At 56.2% G+C, this 20,738-nt stretch overlaps 11 protein-coding genes across 11 annotated transcripts; 8 read left to right on the forward strand and 3 right to left on the reverse strand.

Annotated features, from left to right (window-relative positions):
- Positions 1 to 49: 49 nt before the first annotated feature.
- Positions 50 to 2,062, reverse strand: PG985_013611 (Kelch repeat-containing protein; the record flags this gene model as incomplete). The annotated part of the gene is made up of 3 exons (XM_066833377.1): positions 50 to 578; positions 668 to 1,820; positions 1,951 to 2,062. 3 exons carry the CDS (start codon positions 2,060 to 2,062, stop codon positions 50 to 52), a joined length of 1,794 nt encoding a protein of 597 aa, XP_066678117.1.
- A 757-nt stretch (positions 2,063 to 2,819) lies between these two features.
- PG985_013612 (alpha/beta hydrolase fold-domain-containing protein) lies at positions 2,820 to 3,895 on the reverse strand (the record flags this gene model as incomplete). Its single annotated transcript, XM_066833378.1, has 2 exons — positions 2,820 to 3,432; positions 3,492 to 3,895. The coding sequence occupies 2 exons, from the start codon at positions 3,893 to 3,895 to the stop codon at positions 2,820 to 2,822; spliced, it is 1,017 nt and encodes a 338-aa protein (XP_066678118.1).
- Positions 3,896 to 4,753: 858 nt separating this feature from the next.
- On the forward strand, positions 4,754 to 6,370 carry PG985_013613 (MFS transporter; the record flags this gene model as incomplete). Its single annotated transcript, XM_066833379.1, has 3 exons — positions 4,754 to 4,925; positions 4,981 to 5,031; positions 5,115 to 6,370. 3 exons carry the CDS (start codon positions 4,754 to 4,756, stop codon positions 6,368 to 6,370), a joined length of 1,479 nt encoding a protein of 492 aa, XP_066678119.1.
- A 439-nt stretch (positions 6,371 to 6,809) lies between these two features.
- Positions 6,810 to 7,580, forward strand: PG985_013614 (transcription factor Rba50; the record flags this gene model as incomplete). Its single annotated transcript, XM_066833380.1, has 1 exon — positions 6,810 to 7,580. One exon carries the CDS (start codon positions 6,810 to 6,812, stop codon positions 7,578 to 7,580), a length of 771 nt encoding a protein of 256 aa, XP_066678120.1.
- Positions 7,581 to 7,986: 406 nt separating this feature from the next.
- On the forward strand, positions 7,987 to 8,709 carry PG985_013615 (uncharacterized protein; the record flags this gene model as incomplete). Its single annotated transcript, XM_066833381.1, has 1 exon — positions 7,987 to 8,709. The coding sequence occupies one exon, from the start codon at positions 7,987 to 7,989 to the stop codon at positions 8,707 to 8,709; it is 723 nt and encodes a 240-aa protein (XP_066678121.1).
- Positions 8,710 to 9,408: 699 nt separating this feature from the next.
- On the forward strand, positions 9,409 to 10,512 carry PG985_013616 (uncharacterized protein; the record flags this gene model as incomplete). The annotated part of the gene is made up of 1 exon (XM_066833382.1): positions 9,409 to 10,512. One exon carries the CDS (start codon positions 9,409 to 9,411, stop codon positions 10,510 to 10,512), a length of 1,104 nt encoding a protein of 367 aa, XP_066678122.1.
- Positions 10,513 to 11,089: 577 nt separating this feature from the next.
- PG985_013617 (uncharacterized protein) lies at positions 11,090 to 15,151 on the forward strand (the record flags this gene model as incomplete). Its single annotated transcript, XM_066833383.1, has 1 exon — positions 11,090 to 15,151. The coding sequence occupies one exon, from the start codon at positions 11,090 to 11,092 to the stop codon at positions 15,149 to 15,151; it is 4,062 nt and encodes a 1,353-aa protein (XP_066678123.1).
- Positions 15,152 to 16,140: 989 nt separating this feature from the next.
- On the forward strand, positions 16,141 to 16,572 carry PG985_013618 (uncharacterized protein; the record flags this gene model as incomplete). The annotated part of the gene is made up of 1 exon (XM_066833384.1): positions 16,141 to 16,572. One exon carries the CDS (start codon positions 16,141 to 16,143, stop codon positions 16,570 to 16,572), a length of 432 nt encoding a protein of 143 aa, XP_066678124.1.
- Positions 16,573 to 17,078: 506 nt separating this feature from the next.
- PG985_013619 (glycosyl hydrolase) lies at positions 17,079 to 17,650 on the forward strand (the record flags this gene model as incomplete). The annotated part of the gene is made up of 2 exons (XM_066833385.1): positions 17,079 to 17,125; positions 17,413 to 17,650. The coding sequence occupies 2 exons, from the start codon at positions 17,079 to 17,081 to the stop codon at positions 17,648 to 17,650; spliced, it is 285 nt and encodes a 94-aa protein (XP_066678125.1).
- Positions 17,651 to 18,397: 747 nt separating this feature from the next.
- On the forward strand, positions 18,398 to 19,159 carry PG985_013620 (uncharacterized protein; the record flags this gene model as incomplete). Its single annotated transcript, XM_066833386.1, has 1 exon — positions 18,398 to 19,159. The coding sequence occupies one exon, from the start codon at positions 18,398 to 18,400 to the stop codon at positions 19,157 to 19,159; it is 762 nt and encodes a 253-aa protein (XP_066678126.1).
- Positions 19,160 to 20,312: 1,153 nt separating this feature from the next.
- PG985_013621 (uncharacterized protein) lies at positions 20,313 to 20,703 on the reverse strand (the record flags this gene model as incomplete). Its single annotated transcript, XM_066833387.1, is given in 2 exon segments — positions 20,313 to 20,320; positions 20,334 to 20,703. The coding sequence occupies 2 exon segments, from the start codon at positions 20,701 to 20,703 to the stop codon at positions 20,313 to 20,315; spliced, it is 378 nt and encodes a 125-aa protein (XP_066678127.1).
- Positions 20,704 to 20,738: the final 35 nt, after the last annotated feature.

The raw sequence follows: 20,738 nt of genomic DNA on the forward strand, positions 1-20,738 counted from the left end.
TCTATAGGTTCATTAATAATATGGTACAGCGAAAGCCCGCATCAGCATTCTAAGGCATCTCATAGAAATGCGACTGCCTGCCCGGCTGCTGGCTGCTGTGCAGGATTGGCAGCCCCGTCGACCCTTGCCGCTGATGATGCCCCTGGGGAGCTGCAGTCCCCTGCCCATAGTGGCCTTGGAGCTCCGTAGGCGGCGCCTCCCCCGATACCACGTTGTGCCCCGGGTCGGGGGACGGCGCCTCGTATAACCCAGGCGAACTGGCCGCGTATGGCTGGTACTTGTAGTTGTCGGTAACACTGTTATTCGCAGCTGGCGCCGCTGACGGGGCGGCGGTATACTCGGACGTGGCGGCGGGTTTCTGCTGCTGGGCGGCTGCCCACTGCTTCTTGGACCGGCGGCGCCGGATGAGGAGGAAGGCGAGGATGGCCAGGACGACGACGACGGTGCCGCCCACGGCTCCTCCTACTATGGAACCCGTGTGCGACCCCGTCCACGGTGCGTAACCGTTCGAAGAACCGTTTTCGCCCTTGAACAGTTTCTTCACGTCGTCTGAGACCCAGGCCACCTTATCTTGGTTTCTAATGAAGAGTTGTCAGTAAAGCTGGAAAGGAGTCGAGACAGCCCACCACGACGCGAGTCATCATATAAAGATTGTGACCACACATACCCTGCATTGTACCAATCCTTCACCATAGCCGGCGGCTCATAGGCAGCCGCCGCGTGATCGTACTGCTCCTTCCACTGCAAGTCCGTAAGGTCCAACACATTGATGCCGTTGGGCCACGGATCGGGGTCGCGGAACTTGTTGTAGAAAGGCAAGTCATTATTGGCGCCGCCGACGACGACCATCTGGCGGCCGCGCTGGCCGCCCAGAACGGCGCACGCCTGGCTGACGCGCGGCGCGCCGGTGGCGAGGTCGGCCTTGAACCAGACGAAGCCCGGGACTGAGAGGACGTAGACGTCCGTCATGGACCGGTTGGCCGCGGCGTCGTACCCGCCGTACATAAAGAGCTCGTACGAGCCGCCGTTCGGGCTGGCCGCCGCCACGACGCAGGCCCGGCTGCGCGGCGACGGGATGTCGCCCGTGGCCAGCTGCGAGTGCCAGGTCTCGGTCGCCATGTCCCAGAAGGTGATGTTGCTGAGGGAGACTAGCCCGTCGCTCTTGGGGTTGTAGTCGTCGGGCCGCGCGATCTCGCCGCCCAGGAGCATGACCAGGCCCTTGTTGTCTTTCCCGAAGTTGGGCAGGCACGACAGCGACCCGCCCACGAGGTTGCCGTAGGTGTTGAGGGACGTCGTCGACTGGTTGGCCCAGCCGCCGCTCGCCATGTCGTAGGTCAGCATGCCCGGGACCGGGAAGTCGTTGCCGCCCGCCTTGACCGACGGGTCCGTCCAGACGGACGCAAAGCCGCCGAGGTAGAAGCCGGTCCCGCGGCACGTCGTGCGGGCCGCCAGGCTGCTGCGCACGAAGTTCATGAAGACGTCGACGTTCGAGGGCGTCTTCTTGGACCACTGCTGGCTGCTGGCGTCGAACCCCCACAGGGCCTTCTCCTTGGTGTAGTTGCCCCAGGGGGCCTGGCCACCCCACATGTACATGGCGGTCTGGTCCTCATCTACCCATAATGCGGCTTCGTTGAACACGGGTGCGTCGTTCTTGGGGATGACCTTGATGGGGACGGTCTTGTTGCTCCAGCTCTGGTCCAGCGGTATTACGAGAGTATCGTTGACTGTTTGGTAGAAGGGTCGGTTAGAAGTCCATCTCAAGCCGCGGTTTTTGGTGTAGGGTCCATCATCATACACTGTCGCGTAGCCTTTTGCTCGGCCTTTCCGGGCGTAATGTACTGTGCCACCTCGCCGCCATCGACATAGAGGTTGTTCCCAATCACCGCAACTGTGTCCCAGAAAAGTCGATCAGTACTGCCCAAGGTGAGGTTTCTCCGTTTGCAGACTCACGCGAATGGCCCGTTCTCCGAATGAAGTTTTTGGCGTTGTAGGGATCGGTACCCCATGCGCCCCCAACGAGGAGGCTTGACGCTATCGCCGCCGAACGCCAAAGATGCACCATCGTGACACAGACGAGATGGCAAAAACTCAAACGCTCGAAAAGAGAGAATCGGAGAGCAAAGTCATCAGCCCCAAGAGCGCTTCAACAACATTTTACGGCCCCTCCAGCTCTTCGCTCCCATCCACCCAATTTGGTGGTGCCTGGTTCCCGCAGGAACGGGTCGCAGATTTGTTTTCTTGCTTAAATTTGTGTCTAGAGGGGCCTATTTTAGTGCTGACTGCTATATTAAGGTGACAGAGGCCGTTAGCTTAGCTGTCTGGGTTTTGATTTGCGGCGCAGCCTGGAAGCGGATTCTACGCTGGTCTTGGGCGCTGGCCTAGAGCGGCGCCAGAGCCACCGCCCGGAATTAGATCTCAGTATTTATCCCATTGGCGTCAGAAGCCGACCGTACGATTCGTGTAGCGGCTGATCCTTTTGGGTAATTAATGAGTGGCTGGTGCCATTTCTGTAGGGCTACGGGAGTCGCGCAACCAATTGATGCCCATCGCCCGACTGGGCAAATCAAAACCCTCCAATCTGTGCGAGATGTAGTAAGGCGTTCTCTTTTCACGTTGCACGCATGGAGAAGGGTCGTTCGATGTGGGAGCCAACCGTAATCATATTGAGCTTAGTACCTGAGATGATAGAATGGGCCCCGTAAATAATATGTTAGTATGTAAGATCAGCTTTCTGTGGTCCCACCTAAAAGGACGTCGGTCGGTTCCTAGTGGCCGTAGGCGTGACTTATGACGATTCTTCAAAGACGTCGCACCAAAACTCAAGCTGCATTTGGGTACAGGGCATTGCGAAGAGCGTCGCAGAACAACGTAATCGAGCGGGACCCGGCTTCCAACACAGCATCCATGGCGATGAAAGGGTGAGGCTGCCCCTTCATGATGTTGATGTCGGCCTTCACCCCAGCATCTGTCAACTTCTTCCCAAACTGCTCTCCCTCGGATCGGAGCACGTCTAGCTCGCCCAACACGAAACAGGCCGGCGGCAGCTTCGACCAGTCGCCCTTCCAAAAGAGAGGGCTCGCCTCGGGATGTTTCCAGTCCTCCTTGTTTGGGAGGTAATGGTATCGGTACCAGAGCATCTTCTTGGCCGGCAGCGCCGGGGTGAACTGGTTCTGCTTCCACGACTCGTTGTTGGTCTCGTCGGCCGTGTTGTCCATGACCGGCACGGAGAGCAGCTGTACGGAGAACTTGGGTCCACCTCGGTCCGCAGCCCGCTGGCACATGATGGCGGCGAGGTTGGCACCGCAAGAAGACCCACCCGTGCCCATTCGCGTGGTATCCAGGTTGAGAATGGTCTTGCCGTCACCCAGTGCCCAGAGCACGGCTTCCCAACAGTCATGGACGGCAGCCGGGAAGGGGTTTTCTGGAGCGAGTCTTTCGAAAAGAGTGTCAGACGTCTGCCATGTCACCAACACCATTTGGGGGTTTCTCACCTATAGTCCACCGCGACGACTACACACTTGGCTCGGGCACACAGATGGGTTGCAATCACATTCTCCGTGTCGATGGTGCCCAGAACCCAGCCACCTCCGTGGAAGTAGATGCACACGGGCCAGCCAGCTTCCGGCTTCTCCCCATCCGGAGTGAAGCATCTCACTTTGATGTCTGGGCCCTCACTCTCCTTCCTTGGGATAACATGATCGACAGTGCTGCCAACCGGGTGCAGCGGCCCGGCGCCGGGGATCAGGATGCCGCTCGCTCTGGACGCCTCTACTGGCTGCAGATGGACCTGCTGCTTGTCGAAGATGTGCTTGTTGTAGAAGTCAGCATACTCGGGATCTATGCGGTCGATAACCGACTCGTGAAGAGCGTAGGGCGGTTGTGTCTTATCCGTCATGATCGCAAGCAGGAATTTGGGCTGATGTTGAGGCTAAGGAGTCGCTTGGCTGGGAGATCTGAGTACGGGTGACGTTGCCGCTTTTGTCCTACGCTCAGATCGCCAGCATTTGGCTCGTTGCGCGCTAAACCGGGACAGAGGCCGACTTAGGAGCTCCGGAAGTCGGCCTCGGATAAGACAGGGAGGCAGCAGCACCATAACCTATCGTAGTCCCCTCTAATTTCTGGGCCCATCATCAATTAGCAGTGGGCCGCATGCGAAAGCCCGGATAATGGTATTTGACAGGAGCTGCAGTCAATCGGAGGGTCCCCTCTGCAATGGACGGCAGCAGGGGTGGGTGTCAGTCCAGATAAGGGATTGATTGACAGGCGCATCCTTATCAATCGTACCAGCAAAGCGTCGATTACCCCGCAAACTTAGGCGAGGTAGCTTCGCTGACTGTGGACACCGAGCAATGGACACCACCCACTGAGATATACTGGGGTATGAAGGCAGATGCAGATCACCAAATCCCAATACCGGCCAATACCGATGAAGAAGCGAGATGCTCACTTGCGACTAAAATGAGATGCGGTAAGACGATGCTACGTAGTATTGGCAGCAAGCATTCGAAATGCAACAAGGCCGTCATTTGTCGGCAGGGGTGCGACACACAAAAAGAAGGCGGCACATAACCTGGTCGCTGGCTGCTGGCTGCAGCAGTCGCCCGCTCCCTGTGCTCGCGACAGGGTTCCCCATACGGATCTTACAAGCTGCATTTTGGGGTCCCTTCTATCCTTTCTAACTCCCTTCTTACGAATTGGACTATGACTACTTTCAAATTTCTCCGTTGACATATTTGGGAAAATCTGCGACACAATGGTTCGCTCTCTACCTGGAAAACACCTCGAGGAGGAAGATGAAGTCGACGTGGGGCCTACCAACAGCAATGAGCCGCCAGCTGATTCGGCGCGCATTGTCGACCACATTGCCGAACGACAGCTCTGTCGCAAATTCGACGTCCGCCTTATGCCCGTCCTGGCCATCATGTGTTAGTAGTGGTCAAACTGTCAATCTTCAATCGTACTGATCAATTGTGTCTCCAGACCTGTTCAATGCGCTGGATAAAGGCAACATAGGAAATGCCCAAACCAATGGTTTGAGTAAAGGTTGGGGGATCCCGGCCCCAGTTCAAAATGTCCCAGATGCACACAATTCAGTAGCTGACCTGCGATATCAGACCTTGGCTTCCCCGAGGACAGATACAATCTCCTTGTTTCCATCTTCTTCGTGCCGTATGTCGTCTTCGCCCCGCCCGTGGCCATGGTCGGGAAGCGCTTCGGCCCCGCCCGCGTGCTCCCCATTCTCATGTTCACGTTCGGCACCATGACCCTGTGCTCGGCGGCGGCCACCAACTTTGGCGGCATCTTTGCCCTGCGGTTCTTCCTCGGGGTGGCCGAGAGCGGGTTCTTCCCGTTGGTCATCTACTATCTCACGACGTTCTACCGGCGCGGGGAGCTGGCGAGGCGGCTGGCCCTCTTCTACGCGGCCTCCAACATCGCCAATGCCTTTAGTGGTCTGCTCGCGTTTGGCGTATTCCACATCAAGTCGCACATGGAATCCTGGCGCTACCTCTTCATCATCGAGGGCGCCGCCTCCGTCCTCTTCTCCATTTTCGCGTTCTGGTATCTGCCGCGCGATGCCGCTTCCGCTCGGTTTCTCGACCCTGAAGAAAAGGCTTTGGCATACCACCGGATGGTCGTCGACTCCTCCTCCATCGTCTCGGAGAAGTTCAACTTCAAGGACTCGATCAAGATCTTCAAATACCCGACGACCTATTGCTTTCTCATGATCGAGATCTGTCTTGGTGTACCAATTCAATCGGTTGCCCTGTTCATGCCTCAGATCATCCAACGACTCGGTTATAGTACAGTGAAGACCAACTTGTACACCGTGGCTCCCAACGTAGGAGGCGCCGTGATGCTGTTGATCTTGGCGTTCAGCTCCGACTTCCTCCGCATCCGGTTCCCATTCATCATGCTCGGCTTCACTCTGACTTTCATCGGGTTTATCATCTACGCAGCCATCACCGACGTACAAGCGCAGATCCAGGTCGCCTACTTCGCCACTTTCATGATGGTCTGGGGCACTAGCGCACCCTCTGTCTTGCTTTCGACTTGGTACAACAACAACATCGCCCATGAGGGTCGGCGTGTCGTACTGACATCTGTGGGAGTGCCCTTGGCCAACGTCATGGGTTTGGTCTCGAGCAACATTTTCCTGGCCAAGGAGAAGCCGAAATACGAGACGGCACTGATCACGACGGCGGTATTCGGCGCTACAGGTGCTACGGTGGCTGGGTTGCTTGGGACGTACATGATTTTTGACAACCACAGACGCAACAGGAGGGCGGGTGTCAAGACCACGGCGCGAGATGTACCTACGCATAAATTGCGTGATGGACCCAGTGTGCCAGAGTTTAGGTGGTTTCTATGAGAAACATATTGTCTTCATCGTTCATAGGCTTTGGTTATGTAGTTAGAACTTTCTGTCGGCACAATTTCGAACATGTGCAACCAGGGTAGGAGCATAAATGTTGTTTCTGTAGTTGTGAATCCAATCCCAGTCTCTCTCAGTCAGTTAGAGTATTCAACGGGAGCAAGAAGCCTTCTGGGTTATATTCAATGACCCTTGATGGCATTGATGTGGCTCTAGAAATACCCTTCATTCTCATCTGTCTCATCAACTACCAACCCAAAGGCGCGAAATCAGAAGGCCTATTTCAGGTACTTCCTACTTGGCATATCCGGACACCTACGTGCATCCAGTTTGCAGTGTGCTGAAGTCACATTATTACCTCAACTTCAACTTCGCACCAAACCAGCCCAGCGGAAACGCAACCCAATCGTCAACAAACCCTTGAAACTTCCTCACAATGGCAGATTCGCAACAGACGAAGCCCACCATCCTGCTCCTCTCTTTGGAGAACGAAGACGAAACGGAAGGAAGGTTCGGCGATCCCGACGACACATTCTTCCGTGAGGCCATCCACATGCTCCTTGAGAGAGCCCACATCAAACGTGCTACATCCCTTGGCCAAGCAATCAAGTACTTGAACCATAATCGACCCGACGGCATACTCGTCACAGATACCGAGGTCATCAATGAGTGGAATCGAGAGCTTCTTGGGAGAATCATTTCCTTCGCCCAATACGGCGGTACTGTCGTTTTCAGCTTCGACTTCGCCGACAATCTGAGGTGGTTTGACGAAGAAGCATTGGTCAGTTTCTGGCAAGAGAGCTGGGGCTTGCCCTGGAAGGTTAAAGAGTGTAGCGCGAGCCTGGACTTACAGCTGAACATGTTCGCCCTCACTACTCCCCATGCACCAGGCAGCAACAAGATTGATCTGGATGACAACGAGACAATGTTACTTCCCCAGTACACCACCTACGCTATACACTACATGAACGTTCCGAAAGAGAACTGCTGGTATTACCACACCGAGGAGCGGCGTTCGGTTAGAGAATTGTACAGGAGTGACCCCGACCGTGTTGACGATCAAGTCAAGACGGCTGTGGCCACCAGTCGGGTGGGAGATGGTTACGTGGGATTTGTTAGTGATTACCATGGCTGCATGGGCACGAATCATGCGATTCTTCGCATGTTCAACCTTCCGAGGGAGAAGCGTGCGATGGAAAATATCTAATTGCATGGTCACTTAGATGGGAGATATGAAACCCAGCAGCTGTGGCGGTATCAGCACCAACCGTGAACATCCCGTTTACGACGTATGAGGAAGGCAATGAATAAAACAAGACAACACTGAAATAATGAGATTATTCGATGTGGTTATTCGACGTGATTATTCGACGTGATTGCTTGACAGACCCAATGCCATATAGAGCTGCCCACTATCAACCAATTGGCAGGAACAAGCAAACACATGTGGTGGGGTTCGAAATATTGCAGAAGGGTGCCGCCGTTCCCAGGAGGTAGTTGGCAGCACCCGTTTGTAAGTACATACTCCAGCCTATCAGGTGGCCATCAGCCAAGATACCGTCATTACTTTTGCTGTTGCACCGCCAATTCCTAGACTTGAAGAGGATCCCATCATGGCAAACTCAAAGCAACAGAAGCCGGTCATCCTGCTTCTCTGCCTGGGAGATAAATGGATGACCGACATTCTAGACGATCCACAAGGCTTCGGCGAGGGCATTGAGATCCTCTTGGAAAAGGCTCAACTCAAACGTGCCAAATCGCTGGGAGGAGCCCTGAAGTACTTGAACGAGAACAGACCGGACGGCATCCTCATCACAGATCCCGGCGTCGTAGCCCCGAAAACCCGCGAAATCCTCGGACGACTTACCGCCTTTGCGCAGTCTGGCGGCACCGTCGTCTTCAGCTTCTGCTTCGCAAGCAATATCAACGTCGACAACATGAACCGCCTCTGGCAGGAGAGCTGGAATTTCCCCTGGACGATGGGTGACTATCATCGCAGCACCTTGCGGCTGAACACGTCGGCACTCGGAACCACCCTCGCCCCAGGCAGCAACAGCGACGTCCAGCTGTTGCCCCAGTACAGCCAAAAGGCAGTCCATCTGGATCAAGTCCCTCGGGAGAATTGCTGGTACCTCCCGACCGAAGACTCGCACGTCGAGTCAATGGTCTTTCCGCCTGACCGTGTAGCCAACCAGGCGCAGACGCCCGTTGCCTTCACCAGAGTCGGAGATAGCTACGTGGGATACACGGGCGATGTCAATCAGGAGAAAGGAACGAATATGGTGCTTCTTCGCATGTTCAACCTCGGCACAAGACAGGCAGTGGAGGAAGTATAGTTCGGTACACGATACGAGTGTGATGAGGTACACATGGTGAAAGAAACCTCTTCAGTGATACAGATTGGGAGTTAGCGCTCAGGAATTCAAGGTGGGGCATTGCCTCGTTCAGGCAATTGCGCAAGGGAACGTATGTCAGTCAACCTGTTAATTCTAACGTCTAATGTATGTAGTTCGGCATTTCTGGAATCGATCGAAGATGTTGCATATATGTACTTCAGCTTACATGACCGGAATCGCATTACAATTCAATTGACGTACCGTGTCGCAGATGGTGGTTCTCGGCGAACCCCGCGAAATCCTGGGGCGTGCCTTATCGGGTAATCCGATAGTGTCGCAAGTGATCCGACAAGTGTGGAGTAGGATGCGGAGGGGTATCGGGGTATCAAGGCATGTGCCGACCAGCGTCTTGGTATCTCCAAGGACCTCTACTTTACCCCACTTGCCCACATGCGTCTTCGGAGCCCGTAGGAGCTGGAGTTGAGGCCATTACAGCGACCATTGACTAATTGCTTGACTTCGGTCCGCGATGCGATGTGGTCTCAGGGGGGCGAGCTATTTGAGAAGTACGCAAAAGAGCGCTGAAAACTCATTGGAGTCACTGCAGCATACTACCTCAATGCAAGAGTGCATCCCACAACCATCGAGTCTTACTGTTTCAACTTAGCCTCTGATCATAAGCGCATTGAGACCAGCAAGATGTACACCGTCCAAGTCGGCGACAAGGTCTCCGACCTCGACACCCCCTCCATGATCGTGGACCTCGATCTCATGGAGTCCAACATCAAGAAGCTCATGGACAAGCTGCTCCCGACCGGTGTCAACGTCCGCCCGCATCTTAAGACCACCAAGAGCGCCGTCTTGGCCCAGAAGCTCGCCGCTGCAGGTGCCAAAGGCGGCTGCGTCGCGAAGCTGAGCGAGGCCGAGGTCATCGCCGCGGCCGGCTTCGATGATTTGCTCATCACGTGCGAGATCATCGGGCCCGTCAAGGTGAAGCGGCTCGTGGCCCTGTACCAGAAGCACAGGAAGATCCGCATCGTCATCGACAACGAGAAGGGGGCCACGGCCATAAACAACGCCCTCGCGGCCTCGGGCATCGAGGAGCCCATCTCCGTGCTGGTCGACCTCGACGTCGGGCTGCACCGCACGGGCGTAGCTGCTGGTGAGCCAGCGCTGGCGCTGGCGCGGCACATTGGCGGGCTGAAGCACCTAAAGATCATTGGTGTCCAGGGATACGAGGGCCACCTGCAGCACTTGCACGACCGTGCTGACCGCGAGCAACAGTGTCTCGCGTCGATGAAGACGCTGACGGAGACGGCCGACGCGCTGCGGCAAGCCGGGCACGACATCCAGGTCGTCACGACGGGCGGGACGGGCACGGCCGAGTTCTGCATCACCGTCCCGGGGGTCACCGAGGTGCAGCCGGGCTCCTTCATCTTCATGGACACGGATTACCGCAACGCCGTCGGGCGGCACTACGGCAACAGCCTGACCATCCTGTCGACGGTCGTGAGCCGGCAGGGGCCCCGCGCCGTCACCATCGACGCGGGCCTCAAGTCTCTCACGACGGACAGCGGCCTGGCCGAGTGCAAGGACGCGCGGTATGCGTACGGCGTGCTCGGCGACGAGCAGGGGTCGCTGATGTGGGAGGAGGGCACGCCGGACCTCGACGTCGGGGACGTGGTGGAGATGATTCCCAGTCACATCGACCCGACCATCAATCTGCACGACTTTTACTACGCTTACCGGAATGGGGTCGTCGAGGAGATCTGGGCGGTTGACTCACGCGGCAAGGTGCAATAGTTTTAGCGGGGTAAGATAGCGTCGCAGGGCAGTGATTGGGGGGCTTAGGGGCCAACGACCGTCAATTGATTCAATTTGAGGCGCAGTCGCTGTACACCATCTCCTGCGCTGTCACTTTGCGACACTCCAACAACAGGACCAAGAGCTCTTAACATTGGCTGAAACTATGATCAATACCATATTGCATTGTAATCATTCTGGCATTCTTAGCCAACTTCGACGACAATGTGTTGGTGGAATCTCGTATCCGTTCAGTCGCTGACTGCAGGTCTCCTTCCTGCTACCCCAACAGTCAGCTGTACTGCGGGGCCAGCTTAGCCCCGAAGCCCCTCTAGGCCAATGGCCAAAGGATGCGCCTGGCGCTGTAGCGTCTTGTTTAGCATTACAGGCGCAAGTCTCGCCGGTGTGTCTACAGGGGCTCGGCGAGCCAGGCAGCAGTGCTAATCAGAACAACACTTGCCAGCATCACGAGCATCGTACGATATGATGTGCGGCGCATAAGTACCGCTCTTGCCCCATCTCCTCAGTGCCTATAGCCACACCATACATCATACACTCCCTTTCGTCGACTCGGAATATGGCAGCCCAATTGACTACGGGCCCAGCAGGCCTGGTGTATCTCGACTTGGATAAGGTTGTGCCCTATCTCAACGAACTGAGACAACAGGGTCTCTCGGATCTCGAGATAGGCGAGGGGCTTCTGCGCCATGTGAAATCGGAGTCTGTATCACAGCCTCTATTGACCACCCTTCTTACCTGGTCAAGATCGCCCGAGCTCCTGGCGCTATGTCTGGTTGGCGAGAAGGCAGCTGCCTCTTGCAGTATGCGAAAGATTGCCATCAAGCAGCTGGGCTGCCGGCTAGCCGACCCGACTCTCTGGGAAGGGATATGGACGTCCCTGGGCGGCACCGTCGGCCTCGTGGATTTGTTCGCGCGAAGCTCCGTGGACGACGTCAAAGAGCTGGCCAACGCGATCAGCTGGGGTAGTCGCAAGTTGAACAAACCGGCGCAGCACGCCGCGGCGGTCGCGGACCTTCTACGGGCCTTGGTGCCCACCCACCACACCAGCGACTACCCGAGCCCGGACAAGCGGCCCATCCAGCACAACTACGCCCGCATGGTCCGCGCTTGCTCGTACGACTTCCTCAGCGAGCTAATGCGGTCCCAGGACAAGTCGAACCCGCTCTATGTCGGCTGCCACTACAAACGGATCGAGGGCCGTCTCGGCGCCTGGATGCAGACACAGGTGATCGAGATGCTGCATGGTCGCATCGCTGCTGATGACAACATTCGAAAGTTCGTTACTATATGTGTTACCAAGGAGCCTTCTATGCCCACCGAGGTACGCCATATATCTGCGTCCATGGCGTTCGCGCTGCGTCTGCTGCGGGGCCGGGTCGATGGGACGTTCCAGGACAAATGGTGGCAGAGCGAGCTGGACGAGCTCGACATTCTCTGGAGCGTCTACCACAGAATGGAGAGGAAACGCGCGCCGAAGACGGAGATGCATGGCCTTGTCGTTCTCGCCATGGATCTGGCCGACGCGAAACCAAGACTCCGAGCCAGCCCCAAACTACGCCTCATCTGGCACAGACTCTTCAGCCTGTGGATGAGAGAACCTACCCCGCAGCACGAGAAGATGGTAGCCCAGGGACTCCGATGGGGCCTCGACAGCGGAGGTGCCACGGCAATAGGGCGAGACTGCCGGAATAGGATGACCAAACTCCGCGATGATCTCAGGTGGCCACTGTTGCGGCTTTATTGCCTCCACGTACCCGAGAAGGGCATCGACATTGACACTGCGCAGGACCTCCGCGTATTGGCCAAGCAACAATGGCCCTATGAGCTGTTTGAAAAGCTGGTGGCAGTCGAGCCGCAGAAGACCATTGGGCTATTGAAGAGGCTACTGGATGCCAACCCAGATTACAGCTTCCTAAGCCCTCCCTATGCGAGGCCATCGATTTCGATCCTTGCAGTTTCCGACCTGCTGCAGCAAAAGAACTTCAACGTCGAGCTTCTGCTTACCATGCTCCAACGCGAAGATGCCGACATCCAAAGCAAGACGGCCGTTGCTGTCGACAACCTCCGCAAGAAGTCCGGGGCAGCAAGAGACCAGCACCACCGAGCCCAGCTTGCCAAGGGGGCGGCGGCATTGGCCGTCGCCAGTGGGGACTTGGGTCTTTACGCGGACACGATAACATGGCAGCAGCGCTTTGTACGTGATCCTTTAACTGTCAAAGTCGTATTTGAGAGTGGTATTGTGGAAACGAGAGAGGGAATCGAACTGTTATCCGGCATTCCCGAGAATATTCCAACAGGGTGGACGCTGGACGACGTGGTAAAACGAATGGACGCCGCGGATGGGATCCTCCTTACGCTCCAGGAGTGTTACAAAACAGCCAAGGCAGAGCCGTCCTTCCACGAGCCCGACTGGTCGCCCGTGCGAGATTTATTTACTTCCGTTTTCCGATATCGATTTAATCGATTGTACTATGTCCGGAAGCACCTAAGGGTCTCCGGCGCCGACGTCTTTGCGGTCGTGTGGGAGCGGACCATGAAGATGGTCGACTCACTGGGCCCCCACTTCTTGACCTACATAACAGGCGCGATCACGCTCTACACTGGCGGCCTCCCACCTACCACGCTGGCCGTTGCCGCCAAAGCCCTCCTAGAAGCAGACTACAAGAGACGGGCGCGAAAGGATCGGGAAAAGGCAGATCGTCTTCTGGAGAGCATTTCGTACGCGGCTTTGCTGCAGCTGGCCGCATCCGACGACCCGAAGTTGGCGCACGACCTGATCCTCGAGACGATCCTCGAGCGGCCCGACGCGAGCTCCTGGCACCGACAGTTCCTGTCTGCGGGGTTCCTAAAGCGGCTGCCGGCACAGGACGCGCAGGCCGTCCTCTTCGGGCTGGCTCGGGGTATCGGGGAGAAGCTCGAGGAGCAGTCGTTCGTGAAGGTTGGCGAGGCGGAGCCGGCCAAGCACGCGCCGTCCAAGTCGCTGGTCAAGGTAACGACGGTGAAGCACCTAGCTCAGCTCCTGGACAACGCCGACTACATCTCGGTTGAGGCGGCGGTCGAGGTGCTCGCCGAGCTGTTCCAGGTCGCCACGCACCGCGACATCCGTATCGCGACGTTGCAGAGCATCTGCAACGTCCTGACGAAGCTGGGTCCCGGAGAAGATGGAAAGTGGGAGAGCAATCCCTTGGCCATGAAGGTCTTGACCGCCATTGAGACTGTCATTCCGGTCGCGGCCAGTGTCAGAGCTCGCCTGCATCTCGATTGGGAGGCCGCACTCCTGAACCGGGAGGTGCCCGAAGTCTCCGAGGACAACGAGGCATTGCTCAGGGAGATCCTGATGAGAGAAGGGCTTGGAAACGTTGCCCCAAATAGTCGATCCAGTGGCTTGGTATCTCTGTATACCGACCGCATCGTCTGGCCCCTCTGGCAAGCCTCCGTCGTGGAGCATCGGCGGTGGATGGAGGTCTTCCTACTCAAGCACGACGCCCCTGTCTCGGTTTGTGACCTTCCGGAAATCCCCACACTTCCGGAAGCTTGGACAGAGCCTCTGCAACGATACTGGAAGCTCATGCCATTGTCGGCGCTGGAGACATTCCATAAGTACACCGTGTGGTACTTCGACCGACCGGTGGCGCTACGTCAATTCAGCGCCGCACTTTGGTCTAACGCGGAGCTGCGAAAACAGCCGGACGTGGCCCATTTCCTGCGCGTCTACGACTGGGATCTCTTCTACGGCGTACGCGCGACGATGCGGTTCCTCGACAGCGCGAAGGCGGACGACAACGCACTGCCGAGACTTCTCGACATGCTCACCGAACAGTGCGCCGTGCTGCTCGGGGACTACGAGAGTCATGTCGACGGCTGGAACGAAATCGCGCGGACGTACCGCCCACCCACAGGCCGCACAGCCTTAGGGCCGAAGGGGGCGCACAGAGAGAAGGTCTTCTCGGATTGGAACAGCAAGGGTCGCGTGGTCCTGGAGAGGATGGCGGCCCTGGTCACGGCCAAGAAGGAGGCGTACAGGAGAGAAGGGGTGCACTCGCTGCTGCCACCTACTACGACGCTGCGTCTATGGCTGAACCCTTTCACTGGGGCCACTAGTGGACAAGAGATTGATGGGGCTTGTCGGGAGTACGCGATGTCGCTGCGGGGGACGATGCAAACGCTGCTTGAGGGTGGCAATCACCTCCAGTGGCACAAGATCGCCGAAGAGGCCAAGAATTGCGATGGATACATGGTCAATGACGAGGAACAACTACGGGTGGCGTTGCATCTCGGGCAACTGGCAACAACAACTGATACTGCTACAACTGCAACTACTGTTACGAGTGGCAACACATTGTCTGCACTCAACTTGGTGCAGGTGTCGGTCGCGATGCATCTTATCCGGACTGGCAAGAGCTTTGTCACCAAGATTGCGGACGATAAGGAGGACAAGCCAAACCCCAAAGTTGTTGAGAAGCGGCACCTGGCTGGTAGACTAGGAGAGATGGTGGGCACGTGGCTGCGCAGCGAGGATGAAATGGTGCGGGAAATGGCACTGGAGTGGAAGAGGGAGCAGCGGGACCTGGTTGCTACTTTGGAAAGGGAAGCTGCCGCGGTAGCAAGTCGTGCTTAAGAGCATGCGATCCTTCTGGAACTATGTACCTTGACGTGGGAACTCACCATCAGGCGTCAAGTGCTCCTGCTTCGAACTCCCGCGTTCTGAAAGTAGGCCTTGTCTGGATTGCGTTCTGATAACAAGTCAATTGAAGTAGCTAGACTCTATTGAGTACCGTAGGTATCTTTGAACACTTAATTATAGTCATTCGAATGAGATTTGGCAGTGTCTCCAATGTTGGGACTCAATGGCAGTCCGCGCCGCACCTGCTTTGCAACAGACGTGAGCGGTGTTCAGACAAGCTGCAACGCCCTGAGTGGTACGGGCAGCGAGCGCGTCGGGTCAGGTTGTGGGTTGGCGACACCGAGGGAAGGAAGGAGACGCCCTCACCCTAGGGCCCTTTGCTTCGCGGCTCACAAGCTTGGACATTCCGTCTGGGAATTGGCGAGGAATGCAAAGGCCAGGAACCCGCTCTTGCCAATTCAGAAGCTGCTATGTGCTCACATGTCGTCATTCAACAAATCAAGCCCTGGCCATAAGAGGACTGCTCGTGCTGCATGTGATGGATCTTAGATGTCCATCAGCCATATCTCAGGAAGGCGCTCGCCGCCCTTACCACTCAGGGTATTGCAGCTTGTCTGACCACCGCTCAAGGGCATTCCTTCCTTCCCTCGGTGTTCAAATGCCAACCCCCAACATAACCCGATCTTGGTGTCATACACTGTATCATGTCCCAGTTGCAACGGAAAGAGCGCAGTCCCAATACACTTTTGCCCATGTGCATCTCTCAACAAGGTGCATCCTGTTGGGAAACGCTCCCAGCTGCGTTGGCCATAAATACCCGTCCTGGCCAACACCTCTTCCACCACATCTCTCTCACTTCTCTTCATACCACCCGCACAAGCAGTTCGCTACACCAGAACATCATCACCATCATCATTTGTCACTCTTTGGCTTGATTACCTTTACCAACCGTATCTTTTCTTCAGTCAATTCAACCAGTCACAATGCACTTCCGTCAGACCGCCACTCTCTTGGGCCTCGCCGGCCTTGGCCTGGCCTTGCCCACCGTCAACGACGAGGATGCCACCACAATCACAGATTCTATAACGGCCATACTACCCCCGAAGCCCGCCATCATCTCGCAGACCTTCCCAGCACCTCCTACACCCATCGTCACGCCGACCATTTCGACTGCTGCCACTCCCACACTCGCCACCAAGGCCGAGGAGCACGAGGATCACGAGGAGGTAGCCGAAGCTTTCGACAAGTTGCGGGAGGGCAAGTGCACGGGACCTAATGGCAACTGCCATATCCGGGTCCATGGCATCATGAGGCACAAGGACTGCGAGCAGGGAACCCGGTGCAGTGCCAAGGGCACTCGTTGCTTCATGTCGGGCCACGGAGCTCCACTTCGCCACTATATCAGCTGCGTGTAGGGGTTGGTGGATTTGGAATGACCTGGAAGCATACTGATGGAACACGACGACGGTACTCCCATAGCCCGTAATGACCCTAATTGACTCGAATAACCATTTGTTATGCCAAGATGATACCGTGTTCGCCTGTTTATGCCGTTGGTGTCTGGTGATGTACATGTACATGTAATCTGTCCAATGATCCCGGAGAGTTGTTCTGGCTGGTGCACCTCCCCTAATTGAGGCCAGCGTTGGTTCCCGTCGGGGAGAAATCGAGTTGAGAGATAGCTGGCATCTAGTAAGACTAGTCGCAATTGAAAGAAGTATGGTTTCGACTGTTATCGACTTTAGTATGAGGTGCTGGGCGGCGCGTTAGAACCCAATGCACTAGACATGACGGGATAGAAGGCCCAGCGGCCGCCGTACCGCTAGCAGCTGACCGCTCGTCGCAAACACTCAGATTGCGGCTCCCTGAGAACAGGCCCAGCTCGCCGTTCTCAACCCGGTCAATCCAGAAAACCACCAATATGTACGAATCGCACCAGAGCTGGCCCAACTCCATTCGAGATCCCAGGTAGTCGGCTCTTCCTCGTTCCCATGGTGATCCTGGTGAAGGGTGCACCCGTCCAAGATGGAGCCGAGGGGGTCCCCTGCAAGATGGCTGTCGACCATCCCATCACAGGAGATCCGACTTGCTTGCATACTGCTGTCGGGGACGGCTGAGCTACGAACTTCGGCCCCTTTTTGGGCAACATCCACCAGGTTCCCCTGACGGCCGACAGCCCCAAGGGGGCGCCCGGTGTGACCGACCTACAAGCCGATAGTTTTTCAGTCCGCTAGCACGTAGGCGTAGGAAGGTAGCTATATCTACGAGCGCCAGGGCATATTCTACCTCTTCTGGAGCGAGGGCATCTTCTGCGACTTCGACAAGACCGACCCCGCCCCCGGCCGAGTACAAGATCCACTGCTTGGACAGCAAGGACGTCGCAGGCTCTATGTGGACAGCGAGGGTAGGAGCTGCACGGCCAGCGGTGGTACTGCCGGCCTCGTGATCCACAGATCTATCTACGAGCCTGGTGGTCAGATTGTCCTCGGATAGTACGCGCGCTACTGTCTTGTACTCTTTCTCCCTTTTTTGTACTATTATGAGGACAGCCGGTACGCCTCGCATAGCTCACATCGACTTTGGGGATGATCTTGCCGATAGTAAGTACCAGTTTTGATTGAGCACGCCCAGTTGGACGAGCGTTTTGTCGTCGGTGTAAAACCGTCAGCACGGCGCTAGTTTGACGCGAATCATAATGAATCATAATCACTTCTTCCCTCCATGATCCAAATTTCGAATCCAGTCCAATTGAAGTCATAATGGCATTAGCTATTGATGCAGTAATATTTCACTGAGTCACCGTCACCGACAATAGGGGGCCAACGGTGCATCGCTGATTGGCGTGTTTGCTCTGAGTCTATGGAGCGTTTGAGCCGGCAGTGGCTGACTAGGTCTACAAGCTGTAGGTTCCTGGGATATGATATGCCCGTGCCTTGATGGAGTGCAATCCCGTTCGGTGATGTCGAATTACTCACTGGCATCCCTGGTATGAGTCGCAGGCCTGTTTAACGGCGCATCTAAGGGCATTGGCAGCGGAGTCTCCTATGGAAAAAGATTTCTCACTCAGCTTGCAAAGCATATATATAGCGAGGCAACCCACAGAAGGGAAGCGACCACATCATCTCAAGAGAACAAGTCAATTCAGTACTGCAAGCACCCATACTACACAGCCCCATCCCAAACGCTCACAATCACTCAATCCACATCCCTCGTGGCCCTGACACCACGCTCACCTCTATCATGTCTGCTCCTCCGTTCCAGCATCAACCCCTCCGTATCACCGGGAAGCCAATCGACGCCTTCCATTCCCCTCGTCTGATCTATCGGGCCCCCGAGGACACCCCCGAAGACGAAGCCTTCTTCCATGCCGTGCAGGGAAACATGTTTGCGCAGTCGGGGCTGTCGTACCGGCTGACGACGCCCGAGAACAAAGCCACGAGCCAGAAGTACAAGAAGGAGGTGCTCGAAGCCCTGTTGGGCGTGGTAGTCTGCCTGAAACCCGAGTCCGACGACGAACATGACGCAAAAACACCATCGGCGGCGACCGCAACGGCTACCCCTGACGTAACAGCAGCGACAGCAGCAACCGCCCCCGGGCCCCAGGCGCAGGAGAAGAAGCCGACCCCCGTCGGCATCCTCGTGCTCGAAGCCAACGGCGACGCCGCCAAGGCCAGCAAGTGGGCCCAGCACCGCGGCTGCTACCTGACCATCGACGTGCTGCAAGCGCACTGGGGCCGGGGGTACGGCGGCGAGGCCATCGAGTGGGGGCTGGGGTTCGCGTTCCGGATGGCGAACCTGCACCGGGTGACGCTGACGGCCTTCAGCTACAACGCGCGGGCGCTGCGGCTGTACGAGCGGCTGGGCTTCGCGCGCGAGTCGTGCATGCGCGAGGATGTCTGGTTCGACGGGGGGTGGCACGACAGTATCTGGTTCGGGATGCTCGAGGACGAGTGGAGGGCGCGGCAGGAGGAGGGGGCGGTTTGGAGGTGGGGGGAGTATTAGTGGGAGCTGAGTTGAGGAAGTAGAAAGGGCAAATGAGCAGGTCCTGGTGGATATTTCTTTTTCTAACTGTCAGTTCTCCAGGCTACGGGCAGCCCACCTGGCACATTGCTCAGCTGGCCGCCTTTTTTATTTACATAAAGGGTCACTCCACCTTGACAACGGGGCTTCCATCTGTTTCCGATGTTGCAATCACCGTTTGTACAGCTCTTCTTCGATACAACAACCCAGCTGTCGTCAGAAAGGCCTCCACTGTCGTAAACGATGCCTCCATCGTATTCCATCCTGTCCCAGTCTGATTCTTTCATACCCACAGTGTTATCCGCATTTGTGGTACCCAAGTGGTGACCCTGTATTTTCACCTGTCGCGGTAGACCACGACAACTATCCAACACGGTCCAGTGGGAGGCTGTAGCCAGCTCCAGGAACAGGGTCAGAACTGACTGCGTGCTGAGAAGCTGCAAGTGAGACGTCCTCAGGCCGATGGATCGGTAAGACTCCAGACCTCTGTCAAGAGACAGTGTCAAGGCATTTGGAAAAAGGCCATTGTTCCGGGCAGCCACCGAGACGTTGGTGAAGGTCTGGTCCGAATCTGGGGTTTTCCGCAAAAAGCTGCGGCCTTCAGCAGCTAGATACAGTCGATATCCCTCGAGTAGATAGAGGAACAACCGGGCTGCTGCCTTTGTATAGCGGCCGGGGTTATCACCGTGTATGTCTGCGGATAACTGCTGAATACTTTTCACATGTCCTTTCCCATCTGTCAAGAAATACTCAATGCACTCCACCAGAATTTGCTGAAGAGTAGCCAGTTGGTGGGCAACTTCCCTGATGGCTGGGCAGTGGCTGTGGTCCACGTCTAGGGAGTCCTGCCACCCAGCTAGTAACGTCTCTCTCAATGATCTCCCCATCCGTGCCCTCTCCAATTTGGTGATGTGGATTCGAAGTTTCTCCACGGCGTCCCTAGCCTTTCTCTTGAGCTTCAGAGATGCAACCGGATCCAGGTTGCATGCAGGTTCATGAATCGACCTAACCGCCTGCCATACTTCAGTCGTGAGCAAGCCGTTGTTGGCCTTAGTGCTGGATGGCGTCAACGAGAAATGAGAGCAGAAGACGTCCGCCAGGTAGGGAGCTATGACCTCTTCCACGAGATCAGTTTCTACGGGTCTGTGACACGTACTGTCTTTGGCTCTGTCGAATGCGCATTGGATATTATCCTGTGCACTCTGTAGCAGCTGTTTCGAGGTCTCCAGTGTTTTAGTAAGCTGTGATGGGTTTCCACGGGAACTTGTGAATTCCAAAGTAGTTGTTGGTTTGGTCAGCCTTCCGGGCGAAGCCTTATAGTAATAAGATGCGTCAGATCCAAGTCTGGCCAGGATGGCGCGGTTCCCCTCCGGTATCACAAACGGAAAGTGTGCGTAAGCACTGTCCGCAGCGAAGTGCTTGGGAAAAGCACGCAAGATTAGCTTGTGCATCACACAGCCATGGTCGACGGTTTTATCGGAAGCAGGTTCGCGATATCTGTAAGAGAAGGATATGCGGTAGCACATCTAACCCCCTGGCCAGGGGATAGATGTACCAGCCG

Source organism: Apiospora marii, assembly GCF_038362585.1.
Source record: "Apiospora marii strain CBS 49790 chromosome Unknown utg000011l_segment0_segment0, whole genome shotgun sequence".
In the NCBI taxonomy this organism is placed as follows: Eukaryota; Fungi; Ascomycota; class Sordariomycetes; order Amphisphaeriales; family Apiosporaceae; genus Apiospora; species Apiospora marii.